This window comes from Aspergillus piperis, assembly GCF_003184755.1.
Source record: "Aspergillus piperis CBS 112811 unplaced genomic scaffold BO85scaffold_24, whole genome shotgun sequence".
NCBI classification, from domain to species: Eukaryota; Fungi; Ascomycota; class Eurotiomycetes; order Eurotiales; family Aspergillaceae; genus Aspergillus; species Aspergillus piperis.
The window spans coordinates 18,542-31,951 of NW_020291614.1; the positions used below are offsets into that span (position 1 = coordinate 18,542).

The following is a 13,410-nucleotide window of genomic DNA, read 5'->3' on the forward strand; positions in this document are numbered from 1 at the left end:
TATATCTAATTATACCAGTTTTATCTCAGTACTTGGACTTGAATTCTTCCCAGTAATATTTCAACTAACTGCAGAAAAATACTCTGGCTTAGTAAGATCTGTCTTAGAAAAGTCAGGCTTAAATAGTTTATTACTATCAGTATTAATAGGAGAGGTACAAGAGAAATTACTTATGATTTAATAATTACTAATATTAGGCCTCCAACAACAATGCATGGTCAGGAGATTATGCTAACTGTAGAAAGGAACTACTAAAGGACTTGAGACACTTTAATGTACAACTGAATAGATAGCACAGAGGCATAAGGAGAGAGAGAGCTCCGGGATGGTGGTTGAGTCAGAAAGAGGAGAGAATGTTGGATGGAAGACGGTTGGGGAGATATATTTATAGCCATGACGGCTGGGTACTGGCCAGAGTGCAGCGGGCGGGGTGAAGGAGGCCATTTTCGGTGCCCTTGTAGGGGTGTAATGAGTGACGGTGAAGTGATGAATGAGCCCTCAGGAAGCCAAGATGTAAGCGCCCACATGATGGCAGTCTAAGGCAGAAGCGGTGAATGAGCTGGTGCGTGGTTAAAGGAGATGGGAGTGTGGCAGAGGGATGTTGCTGAAAGGCGGCCATTTTCGGCGGTACTTGCCGCTGAAAATGGCAGTGAAATAGCAAACCGCAATTCTTAGATTGTAGATTAGTCTTCTTAAAATTTATAAGTATATTAATACATCAATTTATATAATACTTATTAAAGTAATACTTATAAATATAATATTTATTAGAGTAATATTTATTACTGTAATATTTATTTTTATAATATTTAATACACTTCTTAATTAGACTTAATGCCTGTGGAAAAATATATTAATCTGATTTAAATTCCTGTTATATATATTAACTTTATTAAATTTCTGTTATATATACTAATTAAATTTAGAAATATATACTACTATCTTTAAATACTTATAATTCCACAGAATAATTAAATAAAGAAATAAGAATTATATCACTGTATTCCTCGTAGAAAGCCCTATCAAATGATACTATTTAGAAACTTATTAAATATCATTTGACCGTTGTCCAGTTGTGATGATTTCCCTACTAGAATCTAAAAAGTAACTGATAATAATTTTTAAAAATAATAATTAAAATATAGGATTTACCAGAGGCAAGACAGGAACCAGTTAAAGAATAAAAGAAAAAAACTAAAAGACAGATAAGAAGTTAGTAGAAGATTAATAGAAAAAAAATAAAATTTACTAAAAGAGAATTAATTTTTAAAGATATATAAAATAGTTTAATTTCCAGAAAATAGATAGTTTTTCTTTCTTTTTTAGATTTATTAGTTCTTGTAAATATACAGGCTTTATTTAAATATGATTAATCATTGTAATCTTTAGGTTCTCTGAGAAACCATATTTCCAGGGACAAGAGGAAAAACTGGATATCTTTGCATTCACCGAGTCGGAGAATATACGGCCGGAGCCTTTTGGTGCTCGCTTCATCCCGCGGAGCGAGGCTTGTGTAGGAATTATCCGGCAGGAAGCAATTATGGCCAGAGAGAATTTGAAGGTTTTTGACGGGGAGACAACTGTCCAAACGCCAACTTTCATCTAGACACGGGAAATCTACGGAGTGTAAAGACTGCGAATGATAGTGCAGCATCAAGATCTTGAGTAAAACATGTTGATCGGACAGGCAAGTCTGAATTGTTGTTGTGCGTAATACTGCCTGATGGGAATACTTCATGGTAACATAGGGTATCAGGTGAATTACCTGCCAACTGCTAAGATAGTATATGGCGCGCCCCAGGCAATAGATCCACCACCTGCGATTTCGTCCCCGACTTCACTGCCGCGCTCGCAGCCGTTGTATCAACCATATATGGTTTAATAAGACTAGTTGCAGTTAGGCTTAGTACCAGATCAGTAGGTGATGAGGGAAAAGCTCACCATTCATCGTGTAGGCACCAAATCACCTTTTCTGGCTCCCCCAGCCATTTCATCAACTCCACCGCAAACCCCGCAGCGGACCCGTTGAAGGGCCTACCATTCAGATTCGCTCTCCCCGCAATACCCTGCACCACAAGGCTCGGCTGTGGTCGTATGGCCTTCACGATCCCCTCGTAGGCACCGAGGTGCGCATTAAACAGAACTCCTCCTCTCCAGATTCCTGCGCCGCGACTGGCATCTTCTCCTCTTTTTTGAACATGATACATAAGTTGGCCTCCATCACAAGCGGACATGACATTGCTCCCACCTGGCCCTCGATTCTCAAGCCACTCAATGAAACATCGTAGCTTAGCATCGGCCGTAATGGCCTCAGCAGGTACCAGCTGCCTCAGCTTAAACAGCCCATACTTCATCCCCCGGGTGATGTCCAGTGTCCCGTCAAAGGGTGTCGCCTCCCCCTCGTACGAAACACCGGTATCCAGAACATCCGGGAGTGTGTCGTGACTGCCTGGGAGGAGACAGTGTAGACTTGGCCAGATATGCACTTCTGCTACCGCAAGTGAGTGGTGTGGCTCAGGGGGTGCAGTGGGCGGTCCTCCTTGGCGGAGGGGGATGGTACGACTATGCACCGCATGACGGACCTCTCGCGTGAAAAGGGGGATACGCTCACCACCAGAGACTGGCAGGAGTTGGCTGTCTGGGACTCCAGCATCACGAAGACGGTTGATGGCTTCACAGTTTGCTATGATTATTGCGCCGGTGCGTTTAGCAACTACGTCAGCACCTGGAAGGCTGCGTTGGTGTTAGTATGGCCGTATGGGACAGGAACAAATATTCTTATCTGCTGTTGGTATGTGGGGATGGAGGAAGTACTGGTCAAAATGGGCGTGAGAGATTAGGATGTAATCTGCTTCCGTTACATCATGAATGTTAAGGAATTGAGGTAGCAATGAAGGTCGGCTAAGCCATGTATCATGAAAGATCGTAAGACCTGCGATTCGGAGCAGGAAGGTTGTCGCACCTGTCCACGATGAGAAAAAGGACGCCTGGATGTCAAATTGAAGGCGACGTACCAAAGTACTCGAGTGTCTCCTTGTTTTGCATCTTCACTCCAAATGCCGCCATATCTGGGACTCCAACCAGGCTCGGATTGAAAATAGCTGTCAAGCTTTAAGTCACAGAGAAAGCGGGGCTGGGTTGCGGAGTGCCGATGATGGGAAGCCACCTGGTACAGGACCTCGTTACCAAATCTTGCAGGGCTGGACTACATGAATAGTACCGTATCGATTGTACTTTGAAAGGAATAATAAACAATTGCCTACATGGCAACTCTCACACGTCGGGAATAGTGCCACTCTCTGTGGTGTTTGCGGTTTACATGTACAGGCTTTGCTGCGGGTAGAGAGAGAGCAGAAATTGAGCATTAGACAAAATCCTGTGAGGAATCCCCAACAATTTGAAAACATGTCACAGCTTTGATAGAGGAGGCGGTAAGGAAACCTCGCGACCACCAAGTTGTAATAGATCGAGCGGCAGGCGCCAAAGCGAGCCCCAGCACTAAGAATGGAATATGTTCTGCGCTTTCCAGCCATGTTCGGCTTTCAGAAGAGCAGTAAGCTTGCCAATATACGAAACAAGGACCTATCGGGTCTAGTTCTCGAGTCTGTTGTCAACCTGTTTGCTCGCGGACCCGCAATAGCCGACTGTGGGGGATAGAAGTTGCCGGTACGTTGGCTACCCGCTCAGTCAAACAATAACCCAGCTGACACGAGAGCATTGGGACGGTTGATGAACACTACAGAGAAAGGAGAATTGAATCGAAAAGCAGAACCTGTCTTCCAGAGGTTCGGCAGCCCCACCGTCGGGTATGGGGAAACATCATCGGCTCCCCGCAAACCTGGATGATTCGAGGCTGGGGCCAAGCTCGGATTGGATGGGCACGGGTAGGAAATGGAGTAGTACCTAAACCTTGAGATGCGTGAATGTCAAGTACCAGAGCCAGTTGAGTCTGACAAGTGACGGCTTTAAGAAGGTCATCGCCGAAGTCCCATGACTATTGTTGAATTGATCAGACCGCGTACACTTGTCAGATTTGACGGTTTTGATAATGCCCGAGTCACCGCCTTTCAAAGTTATTATAATCGGTGCAGGTCTTGCGGGCGCACTCCTTGCTAACGGGCTACTGAACAACAAGGTCGCTTTCACGGTCTATGAGCGAGATGCAGTGAACTCCAAACGAGAAGGTTATCAGATCCGCTTGGGGGATTCAGCAGTAAGGGGATTCAATGCATGTCTATCTGAGCAGCTTGCAGAAGCTATTATTCAGAAGTTTGGACGTTCGGCTACTCTGGGACCTACCGCTCCGTGTCTGTACACCACTCAGTTCAAGCCAGTTCTCGATTTGACGCGGTTGCCGACCTATTCCCGATCCTTTGCAATCAATCGTGTTGTATTACGTGATTTGCTTATTGAACCCCTGATGCAGGTTGGGAAGGTTAAGTACGGAAAGTCATTCTCCAGTCACGAGATCATCGGAGACCCATCAACCGGGAGCGAGAAGGTCAAAGTCTCGTTCACCGACGGCACTTCTGATGATTGCGATATTCTGATCGGGGCCGACGGAAGTAGCTCGCGAGTCAACGCTGCATTGGGGGTGAACAATTTGGTCCAGCTTGATACCCACTGGTCCTTTCTATCCAAGGGTAGCGTCCCCAAGGATCGGCTGGATAAGCTCCCTGTTCAGCTGCAAAAAGGGCCCATCCTGGTTTTTGCGAATGGAGTTTCCTTCTTCTACGCCCGTGTGTGCTTTCTACTTTCAGGGGCGAGGTACTCATGCTGACATGATCCTGAACGCAGTATACTTGCCAAATAAGCATGAGAGCAAATTTGATGCTGGGTCATTAACATACGACGATGTTGAAGCTTCATTTTATTGGGGCTTAAACGTCCCTAAGTCTTGTGTTCCGAAATACACAGACTCTGCAGAAATCCCCGATCGTCTCCAGTTTTGCCAGGATATCATCCAGGACTGGGCGCCCGAACTGTGAGTCCAAGCTTCTTGCTTTTTGACTTGAGGGTTGGGGGACAGGTCTACAGACCAGAGCGGGCTAATCGGCTGGACTATTTTTTCAAATCAACAGGAAAGGCTTAATCGCTATCGGCCAAGAAGACGATGACTCATCCGGTATCACTATAATTCCCCTACGTGCGAGCTTCCAGCCAGCCAAACATTGGAGGAAAGCTGTCCAGACTGGGCCAGGAGAGATGGGGCACGGTAAAGGTCATCCGCGAGTGTGGCTTCTCGGTGACGCTATTCACGCCATGCAACCAAACCGGTATAGTTTGAATTGCCTCATTCCAAGAGGCAGCGGATGACATTCTCACTTTCATACAATAACAGGGGTCAGGGTGGTAACCAAGCAATGCATGATTGCGCCGAGCTCTTGCCGTATCTCCTCCAGTTGAATGGAATCGCTGCAAGTGGCAAGGCTCCTACAATAGAAGACATATCAACGCGCTGTGCCAGGTATGAATCTGAAATGATGCAGCGGACTTTTCGTTGGGTGCGCAAGAGCGGAGGAACTTCAGTACCAGTAAGTCCAGATATAGGCTCAAAGATTAAAGCCACGCAGACAGCATTATTGATAACTAACCGCAGACTATTGACTTTGACGGAATTTTGGGGAGACTGGTCACCATCATTGACAGGTTGTTTCTTCCCGTCATTTCCCTTCTTCTGCGGCCGTTTTTCGGGAGTGGAAATGAGAAGCTTAACTGGTAGCTGGCTTTGTTTTCATTTAATACCATGTTGTACTTTCGCCTTCATTGCAAATGACAACGCTCTGAATATTAAGAACGGAACTGAGGATGTCGTGTACTATTAATACTTGTAATGCGACACTTTTGTGATTGTCACTACAAACTCTTCGAACACAACAGAAAGTGGGAACTATATGAAGCGCGGCGGTATATGCATTTGAGACTGTCCAATTGGGGAACGTAGTGATTGAAAAGGCGTAAATCTAACTCGCCATTTTTATGTAATTCATTGTATGTCTTTGCCGATCCTTCTTCAATCATGTGCCGCCTCAGTTCCCCCACAATTACTCCTCCGCCCTACCCCATTTCTGCCCAGCATCCATTTGAAAATGGACCTTGTGTGTGAGACTTGTCATCAGCGATTCAGTCGTAGGGAGCACCTTGAGCGTCACCTTCGCCGGCATTCCGGGATTCGCCCTTTTCCCTGTCCATTATGTTCTCGCTCCTTTTCCAGACGGTAAGTCGACGATTGACCATAGCGGTGATGGAGGATAAATCTGACTTGATGCCAAAATGTAGAGATACTCTTGCTCGACATATCACAACACATGGTGCTAGGGCTGAGGGGTTGTTTGTACGTGCCAGATCGGCCAGCGCCTGCTTACCCTGTGCCCGGGCCAAGCTGAAATGCAACGGTGGTGACCCATGTGGCCGGTGCCAGAGCAAGGGTCGCAACTGTGTTTATCGAAGCTTCGGTCAGATACGCAGTCCTTCCTCCGCAATCCCAGACGAGACCACCCCTATTAGGGACCATAGTATCACCGGCAGCGATACTGCAGAGCTGGGCAACGCGCCGCCTAATGTTCGATTGAACCCAGTTCCTATGCCGAGCGGCCAAGAAGATATGATCGACGTCTTAGCTGTTGGCAATAGAACTCCCAGGATATCTGATACAGATTTCAGCTTCCCGTGGATGCTTGACTATACCAACATCTTCCAGGATGATCCGCCGGGTGACCAGTTTGATCCAGCCACTCAATTTCCATTTTCACCACTTGCATCAAACTCCACCCCTGCAATGACCAGAGATATAATCGCGATATTATGAACTTTTCTGACCCACAAGAGCATCAACCCCCTCGTGTCCAGAACCCAAGCCGACCGTCGACTGCGGATGCAACAGATGAAGATACGATCATAGCTGAGAACTTTTGTCATGTCAGAGTACCCATGGACAGGCCTTACCGGGCCATTCTTGAGTTCTCAAGCAGACAGCTGGACGTAGGTTTCAAGGAGGTCCCATTTCCCAGTCAATCAGCATTCGAGTCCTTCATACAGTTATATTACGAGTACTTCGACTGTAAACTGAGCTTCATTCATCGATCCATACTAGAACATCGGGACACCCCGTGGCTTCTCGTCCTGGCTGTTGCATCTGTCGGAAGCCAGTATACACAGTTGTCCAAACGGGAGCAGTATTCCACAATGCTCACAGAGCTCCTGCGACTGTCACTGCCTCTTGATGTACGCCTTGAACCCCCACATTCAGGGAGGAACCCCAACAGCAATCTGCTAACAGGGCTACAGGCCCACAAAGCAAGGGGTTATGATACCAGAGTCTTGGCCCAGTGCTCGTTGCTTGCCATGGTCAATCTTATGTTCACTGGGTTTAAAGACAATGTGATCAACTTACAAGTTCAACGAGCCTGGCTTGCAGCTTTGGTACGACCTTTCCTTACCTCATCCAAACGTCAAAGTTCTTTACTATGCCAAGAAGTCAACTATGATATCCCCAGCGACCGATGGAGTATGTGGATTCGTTCTGAGACGGAAAGGAGACTGGCATACTGTTTCTTAGGTCATTAGACACGCTGGTCAGACTGTCAGTCCTCCCTGTTCTTTTGTCGCAAGCTTACATATCTCCGTGAAAGTGGTCGACAGCTTTTGCTTCATTTTTCTTGGGATGCCAATGACCTTCACGGCAACGGATTACCAGCAGATACTTCCTTCTTCGGAGGCATTGTGGAGAGCGCGTAACGCTGATGAATGGAGAGCCCTTTTAACTCTACATGTGCCAGAAGCACACAGTCTCAAGGAGCTCTTCGTGGGCCCGGTTTCAACGTTGAAGGCATCGCAGACATCGGACCTTTCCAATCTCTGCCAACACCTTATGCTGTTCACAGAAGAGCAACGGGTTCAAGCAGCAAGTCGGTCGTGGATTCTACATGATTTAGGCAGCGGAGACCTACATCACCAATCATGTCCGCAAAAATCATCCTTCGGCTGCCTGGACTGGAGATATCAGATGCTTGTGCCGCCTAGTTCAGCAGCCCCCTCTTTGATCGCAAATGTCTCCGACATGAGGAAGACATTTTTCCATTTACTTTTTATATTAAGATACCTACCTCTGGAAAAACTATATACATATTCTGGATGGTATGCCTCTGAAGACGATATTACCAGCGCACGATCTTACCTTCGCACCTGGCTACAAAACAACCCTGAGCTCTCTAGGGAATGTGTCTCGCATGCCGGGGCCCTAATTGGCAAGATCCGATCATCTCCCACCTTGTCTTGTTACGATCCTTTCAGTCTCTTGATATCTGTTATGTTTTTATGGGCCTTTGAAAGACTGAAGCCTGACTCGCCAGTGGCACCGGAAGAATCGCTACAGGATCGTGAACCCGCAGTTATTTTCAGGATCGATCAATGTGACGAGGAGACCATAAGAGAACGATGGCTCCGGGGTGACCCGGGGGTGTTGGTACATATCACTGGTGTTGGTTTGCTGTCAAGCGCAGGAGGAACAAGGCGCCTCCTACAGGAGTTCTTACGCATCATCAAGTCCCGGACAGGTTGGCCTACCCTATGCAGGGGGCTGGCTGTTTGCGTGAGGGAGCTCATGGACGGAGTGGCCCCAATAACGACGTCTCCGCACTCCGATCACGGAACGTAAGCCAGGAGGAATATGTGGAGCTCGGCAAACGCGCGGGGCTGTAAATGCCGAGACTCTAGCACCACCAAATGTGGAGGTGCGGGCGGCCGGTGCGGGGAAACGCGCTAGATCCAATCATAAGATACAGTGATACAGCCAATTCCTACTTCAATCTCACCGGATTATCAACATGAATATCACGGTGCTGTCGCCGCCAATGTGCATATTTCTAGGGATATCCTAGGAAGAGACCAGGTCCTCAAAGCTGGCTCCTTACCTATATAACTTCCTATAGGTATATGAACTGGGATTTTGCTATATTGACTACGATAATACTGTTTTAGAGTAGTTGTATTTCTTGTACTTACATGAGGATGGTGCCATGTGTCGGTGACAGCAGGGTATCATGTGATTCCACAATGTCACCTATTTCAGCATCAAAATCTAGAGGTTCCATGATTCAATATCTCACGGATTCTTACTCTTATTTAGCTGAATCTCTATAATCATCATCATCATCATATCTGCTGATTTCAGAAAAGATAATGCAGGGCCCGGGTGCTTCCTTCGGGGAGCCTGAGAGACGACGTCGCATTGCCCAGATATCTGACAAGATGAAATTTTCTCTAGCAGCGCCTACCGCAAGGGCATGCTTGTGGCTTGCAGACCTCGAGAATCTCAGAGAAATCGCAGGAAAATCAGCGGAGGAGTTACTACACTTCCTCATTGCTGTTGAACACTTCAATCTTGTCAAAAAATGTAGCTACACGATGTTCTCTTACGTATAATTGTCAGAAAACGGATACTAATTATTTATTTAGGGACCCAGCGCGATGCCGACTCGCAGTCTATAATTACATCTACGATCCCCTCCCCATCTTGCAAACGTATGGAGGATAAACATCAGCCCATACCAGGTGTGCCTGACCCAGCCACGGCGATGCAATCAACTACAATGCACTCTCCAGAAACACTCAGGGTTCGAACAGAGCAATTAGACTCTGGTAATCAGAGAGAATCCAAAACATCACCCGCAGACACACCATGCTCAACACCTGTCCATACCCCTCGGAAGCATCCAGCAGAGCCACTGGAATCACCAGGGCTATATAAGAGAATCAGGAGGGATGAGTCAGTCAAAAAAGCTGTAAGGAACCGATACAAGTTCCCAATCCTATACTGACAAGTGTGAAGTGCAGGGAACGCAATTCATCTTACATTATAACGAAGATACCAGTGGAATTTTGCGACATCACGCATCTTTATCCGTTTTCTTTGAAAGACAAAGACCGCTAGTCAACGGGAATATTCTTGACCGCCCTGAATGACTTTTGGACAAAGGAAAAAGTGAGCAGATGGTATAATGCTATCTTCTCTGAGAAACTGGCTACGGAAAGACCAGAGAATATGGTTCTGTTCAACCCACTTGCACATCACCTTCATACTACAGCTATACTCGCCTTCAAGCCCTGTGACATAACTGAGGGTAAAACCAGCCTTACATTACGAATCTGGTGGTTAAAGAAGAAGAGCAAGTCAGAAGGTACTGCAATCTTTACCAATATTCCAGAGCTGCCGAGTGACTACAGCCCCGAAGCAGCTGGCATAGCTCTGTATGACCCAGAACGGCGCCAGGCCAATCATTCTGGTGAGTATCTGCACCTGAGAGCCCCTCACCACAACGGCATCCATCATCACCTCTTCTTACTTGAAGCAAGCGCCCCTTCCTTTTGAACCAAACCACCCCTCCAGAAACCCACCCACTAAAGTGTCTCAAACCAACACAAATACACACTTCTCCCTAACAGCAACAATAACCACCTACTTCACCTCCATCGACGCATCCGACCTCCCCACGACCATGTCCCTCCTCGCCCCCAGCCGCAACCTTCACGATCCCCACGGCAGCCAACACAACCTTCACAGGCCGAGACGCTATCTACACCATGCTATCGGACTTCGTCTCCCGGTCGGCCAAAATGGAGCACCAGATCCAGACTGTGGTTGTCGACGAGCGGGCAGGAAAAGTAGCGACGCAGCAACGGTACCTCAGCAAACTGGTGGATGGGATAGAGAAAGATATGCTCACTTGCAATTTTTTCGATGTGGATGACCAAGGGAAGATTGAGAGGGTGGTGTTTTGGTTCAGTGGCCAGAATCCGTTGTAATGAACTTTGTACCCGAGGATAATGGTAAAGAGACGGGTAGCGAATACGGAAGCAAAAACAACCATAACGTTAGTGCCTAACTACGACAGATTCATGACCAAAATCCCCCTACAAACCCCTTCATTGCGTTTTCGGCTATGCTATACTCCGATAGGAACTTCGTCCTCAACCCGCAATGCTGACTGGGACGAGGGAGTGGTAGAGATAAAAGAGAATCTTAGGTTTCAATCTTCCCCTGCTCCAAATATATGATGTCTTGACAACAATCAAGATAATCAAGCTTCGTATGCTATGTTTTCGTGTCGGTGTTCAGTTCCGCTTCCCACGCCTTCCATAACAATTTTCATATGCAAATAGCGTATATAGTAACATAACATGTCGCATCCCCTGGCCTACTCTTCGTCTGCTCCTGCATCTACATATACAAGAGAAAAGCCATGAGTCCGGACAGGAAAACAATGCGAACTGACCAATGGCGCCCAATAATCTAGCTGAATACGAAGGAGTTTTTATAACAGGGACCATGTTGCTATAGCATGCTCAATGATACTCAGCAAAATGTTTCCCGATAACTATGGGTTCGACGAGAATATAACAATGGACTAATGCTTATGGATTGTTTTATATTTTCTAATCAAGCGAAGATTACTAATGTCTCTTAATGAAGAATCATAAGGAAGAGTCCTTTTCCCCTGGGTCCAAACAGATGGCCAGCGTCCTGTTTCTATCCAGGCATACATCAGACATTGAAGGCTATTTGCCATGCTAAGCAAGGATGTTCGTCTAAGGTGTTGCCCTGAAGAAACAATATAGTCTTGTTACTTGTCTCTCAGGCTGAGTGCATTCTCCTGCTGCCAGTAGTCAGATTTGACAGAATCTCACAGTGGCAGCAAAGAACCTGCTATTGTAGCTCTTTTGTTGTGGCTCGCCGATATATATTATGATGATAACGACTTATGAATGACTAGATATCGAGAAGATTAGAAGAGTCTGGACAAGACCAAATGAAAGTCATATGGACTACCCTGTATACCAAGACATGTATTTAGTGTTAAGTAAAACAGATGACGCAAAGCATTGAGATACTCGCTATTTTTAGCTTATCGCCGAAAGGCTGGCCTGTAGAAACTGGGCAGCATCCTATCGCTTACGGAGTATAGCTCCGCAGAACTAAAGCTTCGGGACTGTAAACTACATTATGTCTGTATCCCACTTCTTAAATATGCAACGAACATGGATACAAGCAGAAGAAGAAATAAGAATGTGCTATTCAAGGTTCCAATCACCCACTAAAGGACAATACTAGACCATGGTATACTATGATCTTGTAGAAAAGAATCCATTTATCGTGCTTATCATATGAGCTGAAGCGAATGCTCTGGTGGCACGGAATGTTCACGCTGGAAAACCAGTGTCAGAGGTAATACACGACGCGGAATTACAAGCAATCCACACAGAGACGATGTCCATCGCGGCTGCTGTGACAGCCTCAGGTTCTACACCCTTCTGACACCTATAAGGTGTTGATTCCTTAGTATTAGGATACTGATCTTCAAGGACCAGTCTACTTTGTGGATATAGGCTACCTTTATCATTATTAGACAAATCTATATAGTATTCAGTACCTGATTCCTTACCTAGTTAACAGGTCTTCTACTTTAATGAGTAGATCTTATTATGTTCTGATCCTTCTCCATCAACTACCTAAGAAAGATACTATTTTTCAAAGATAGTAAAGAAGCAAAAGCAGTCAGCAATCAAAGTAATCCAGAAATTCCTGGAGTTTCCCTAATAGAAATATATCTATGTATCAATCCCATAAGCCCCCAAATCCTCCTCCATTCCCACCAAAGCAAATACTGCACTCTCCCTCCCCCCGAACACCCTCAACTTTCTCACCCCCCTGAACTCCAGCCCACTCTTCTCCAACACCCTCCGACTACGCATATTGCCCGGCGCACAAAACCCAAACACCCCCTGCACGTTCCACTCGCGTTGCACGTAGGAAATGACCGCCTTCGCTGCCTCAGTCGCGTATCCTCGCCCTTGGTGCTCTGGAAGAATAGCGAATCCAACATCTGGTACAGAGTAGCAATTTGGTGGATCGCCTTGCATGAGGCTTATGGTGCCAATCGGGAGGGTGTTTTGATGAGGTGAGTTGGAGGTGGGCCTGAGGTTGACGAGGAGGAGGCCGAATCCTTTGCGGGTGTATTGGGGAATGATCCGGGTCTGAATGAAGGTCTGGGCGGAATGGCTGTCTGTGATGGAGGTTTTGCCGTTGGTGGCGATGAAGTCGGGGGTGTTCCAGAGGTGAGCGAGGAAGGCGCTGTGGGATGGGCTGGTCGGGTCGAAGTACGTGATGTCAAGGCGGGCGGTGGAGATGGCGAAGTTGGTTGGCGGGTTGGATGTGCTGGTCATCATGGCGGTAATTGCGATGGTCCAGTTTGTATAGCAAATGGCCAAGGTGAGGTTACATATATATAGGAAGCTTCTAGACTCGTGGTGTTATCAGCAGTAGGTTGTTAAAAATCCCTTGGTTCTTTAGGATTTGAATTTCAAGGATACTAAGAAGGATGCTGGATCGATTAGGAGACGTGTCTAATAAGG

General features: G+C 46.5%; 6 protein-coding genes across 6 annotated transcripts; 4 read left to right on the forward strand and 2 right to left on the reverse strand.

Moving 5' to 3' along the window:
- Positions 1 to 1,644: 1,644 nt before the first annotated feature.
- Positions 1,645 to 3,102, reverse strand: BO85DRAFT_471917 (MBL fold metallo-hydrolase). The gene is made up of 4 exons (XM_025662520.1): positions 3,015 to 3,102; positions 2,815 to 2,962; positions 1,942 to 2,733; positions 1,645 to 1,887 (listed from the first exon to the last, which is right to left on the reverse strand). Exons 1-4 carry the CDS (start codon positions 3,064 to 3,066, stop codon positions 1,776 to 1,778), a joined length of 1,104 nt encoding a protein of 367 aa, XP_025511230.1. The 5' UTR covers positions 3,067 to 3,102; the 3' UTR covers positions 1,645 to 1,775.
- Positions 3,103 to 4,048: 946 nt separating this feature from the next.
- BO85DRAFT_523606 (FAD-dependent oxidoreductase) lies at positions 4,049 to 5,816 on the forward strand (the record flags this gene model as incomplete). Its single annotated transcript, XM_025665367.1, has 5 exons — positions 4,049 to 4,739; positions 4,798 to 4,984; positions 5,082 to 5,276; positions 5,342 to 5,534; positions 5,600 to 5,816. The coding sequence occupies 5 exons, from the start codon at positions 4,049 to 4,051 to the stop codon at positions 5,720 to 5,722; spliced, it is 1,389 nt and encodes a 462-aa protein (XP_025511231.1). The 3' UTR covers positions 5,723 to 5,816.
- Positions 5,817 to 6,244: 428 nt separating this feature from the next.
- On the forward strand, positions 6,245 to 8,656 carry BO85DRAFT_504517 (Zn(II)2Cys6 transcription factor domain-containing protein; the record flags this gene model as incomplete). Its single annotated transcript, XM_025664302.1, has 4 exons — positions 6,245 to 6,720; positions 6,789 to 7,148; positions 7,302 to 7,549; positions 7,632 to 8,656. 4 exons carry the CDS (start codon positions 6,245 to 6,247, stop codon positions 8,654 to 8,656), a joined length of 2,109 nt encoding a protein of 702 aa, XP_025511232.1.
- Positions 8,657 to 9,050: 394 nt separating this feature from the next.
- BO85DRAFT_155892 (uncharacterized protein) lies at positions 9,051 to 10,051 on the forward strand. The gene is made up of 3 exons (XM_025654188.1): positions 9,051 to 9,394; positions 9,457 to 9,782; positions 9,830 to 10,051. Exons 1-3 carry the CDS (start codon positions 9,181 to 9,183, stop codon positions 9,929 to 9,931), a joined length of 642 nt encoding a protein of 213 aa, XP_025511233.1. The 5' UTR covers positions 9,051 to 9,180; the 3' UTR covers positions 9,932 to 10,051.
- Positions 10,043 to 10,803, forward strand: BO85DRAFT_492138 (nuclear transport factor 2 family protein; the record flags this gene model as incomplete). The annotated part of the gene is made up of 2 exons (XM_025663763.1): positions 10,043 to 10,283; positions 10,517 to 10,803. The coding sequence occupies 2 exons, from the start codon at positions 10,043 to 10,045 to the stop codon at positions 10,801 to 10,803; spliced, it is 528 nt and encodes a 175-aa protein (XP_025511234.1).
- A 1,611-nt stretch (positions 10,804 to 12,414) lies between these two features.
- Positions 12,415 to 13,410, reverse strand: BO85DRAFT_453127 (GNAT family N-acetyltransferase). The gene has a single exon (XM_025660989.1). The coding sequence runs from the start codon at positions 13,222 to 13,224 to the stop codon at positions 12,607 to 12,609; it is 618 nt and encodes a 205-aa protein (XP_025511235.1). The 5' UTR covers positions 13,225 to 13,410; the 3' UTR covers positions 12,415 to 12,606.

What these genes read in the sequence shown, in the direction of transcription:
- BO85DRAFT_471917 (XM_025662520.1), bottom strand. Translation starts at nt 3,066, where the DNA reads ATGGCGGCATTTGGAGTGAAGATGCAAAACAAGGAGACACTCGAGTAC. An exon ending in GGAGACACTCGAGTACTTTG is followed by an intron (nt 2,963 to 3,014) that starts GTACGTCGCCTT and finishes CATCGTGGACAG; the next exon opens with GTGCGACAACCTTCCTGCTC. An exon ending in TGGTGCCTACACGATGAATG is followed by an intron (nt 1,888 to 1,941) that starts GTGAGCTTTTCC and finishes AACTGCAACTAG; the next exon opens with TCTTATTAAACCATATATGG.
- BO85DRAFT_155892 (XM_025654188.1), top strand. Translation starts at nt 9,181, where the DNA reads ATGCAGGGCCCGGGTGCTTCCTTCGGGGAGCCTGAGAGACGACGTCGC. An exon ending in CTTCAATCTTGTCAAAAAAT is followed by an intron (nt 9,395 to 9,456) that starts GTAGCTACACGA and finishes TTATTTATTTAG; the next exon opens with GGACCCAGCGCGATGCCGAC. An exon ending in ATGAGTCAGTCAAAAAAGCT is followed by an intron (nt 9,783 to 9,829) that starts GTAAGGAACCGA and finishes ACAAGTGTGAAG; the next exon opens with TGCAGGGAACGCAATTCATC.
- BO85DRAFT_453127 (XM_025660989.1), bottom strand. Translation starts at nt 13,224, where the DNA reads ATGATGACCAGCACATCCAACCCGCCAACCAACTTCGCCATCTCCACC.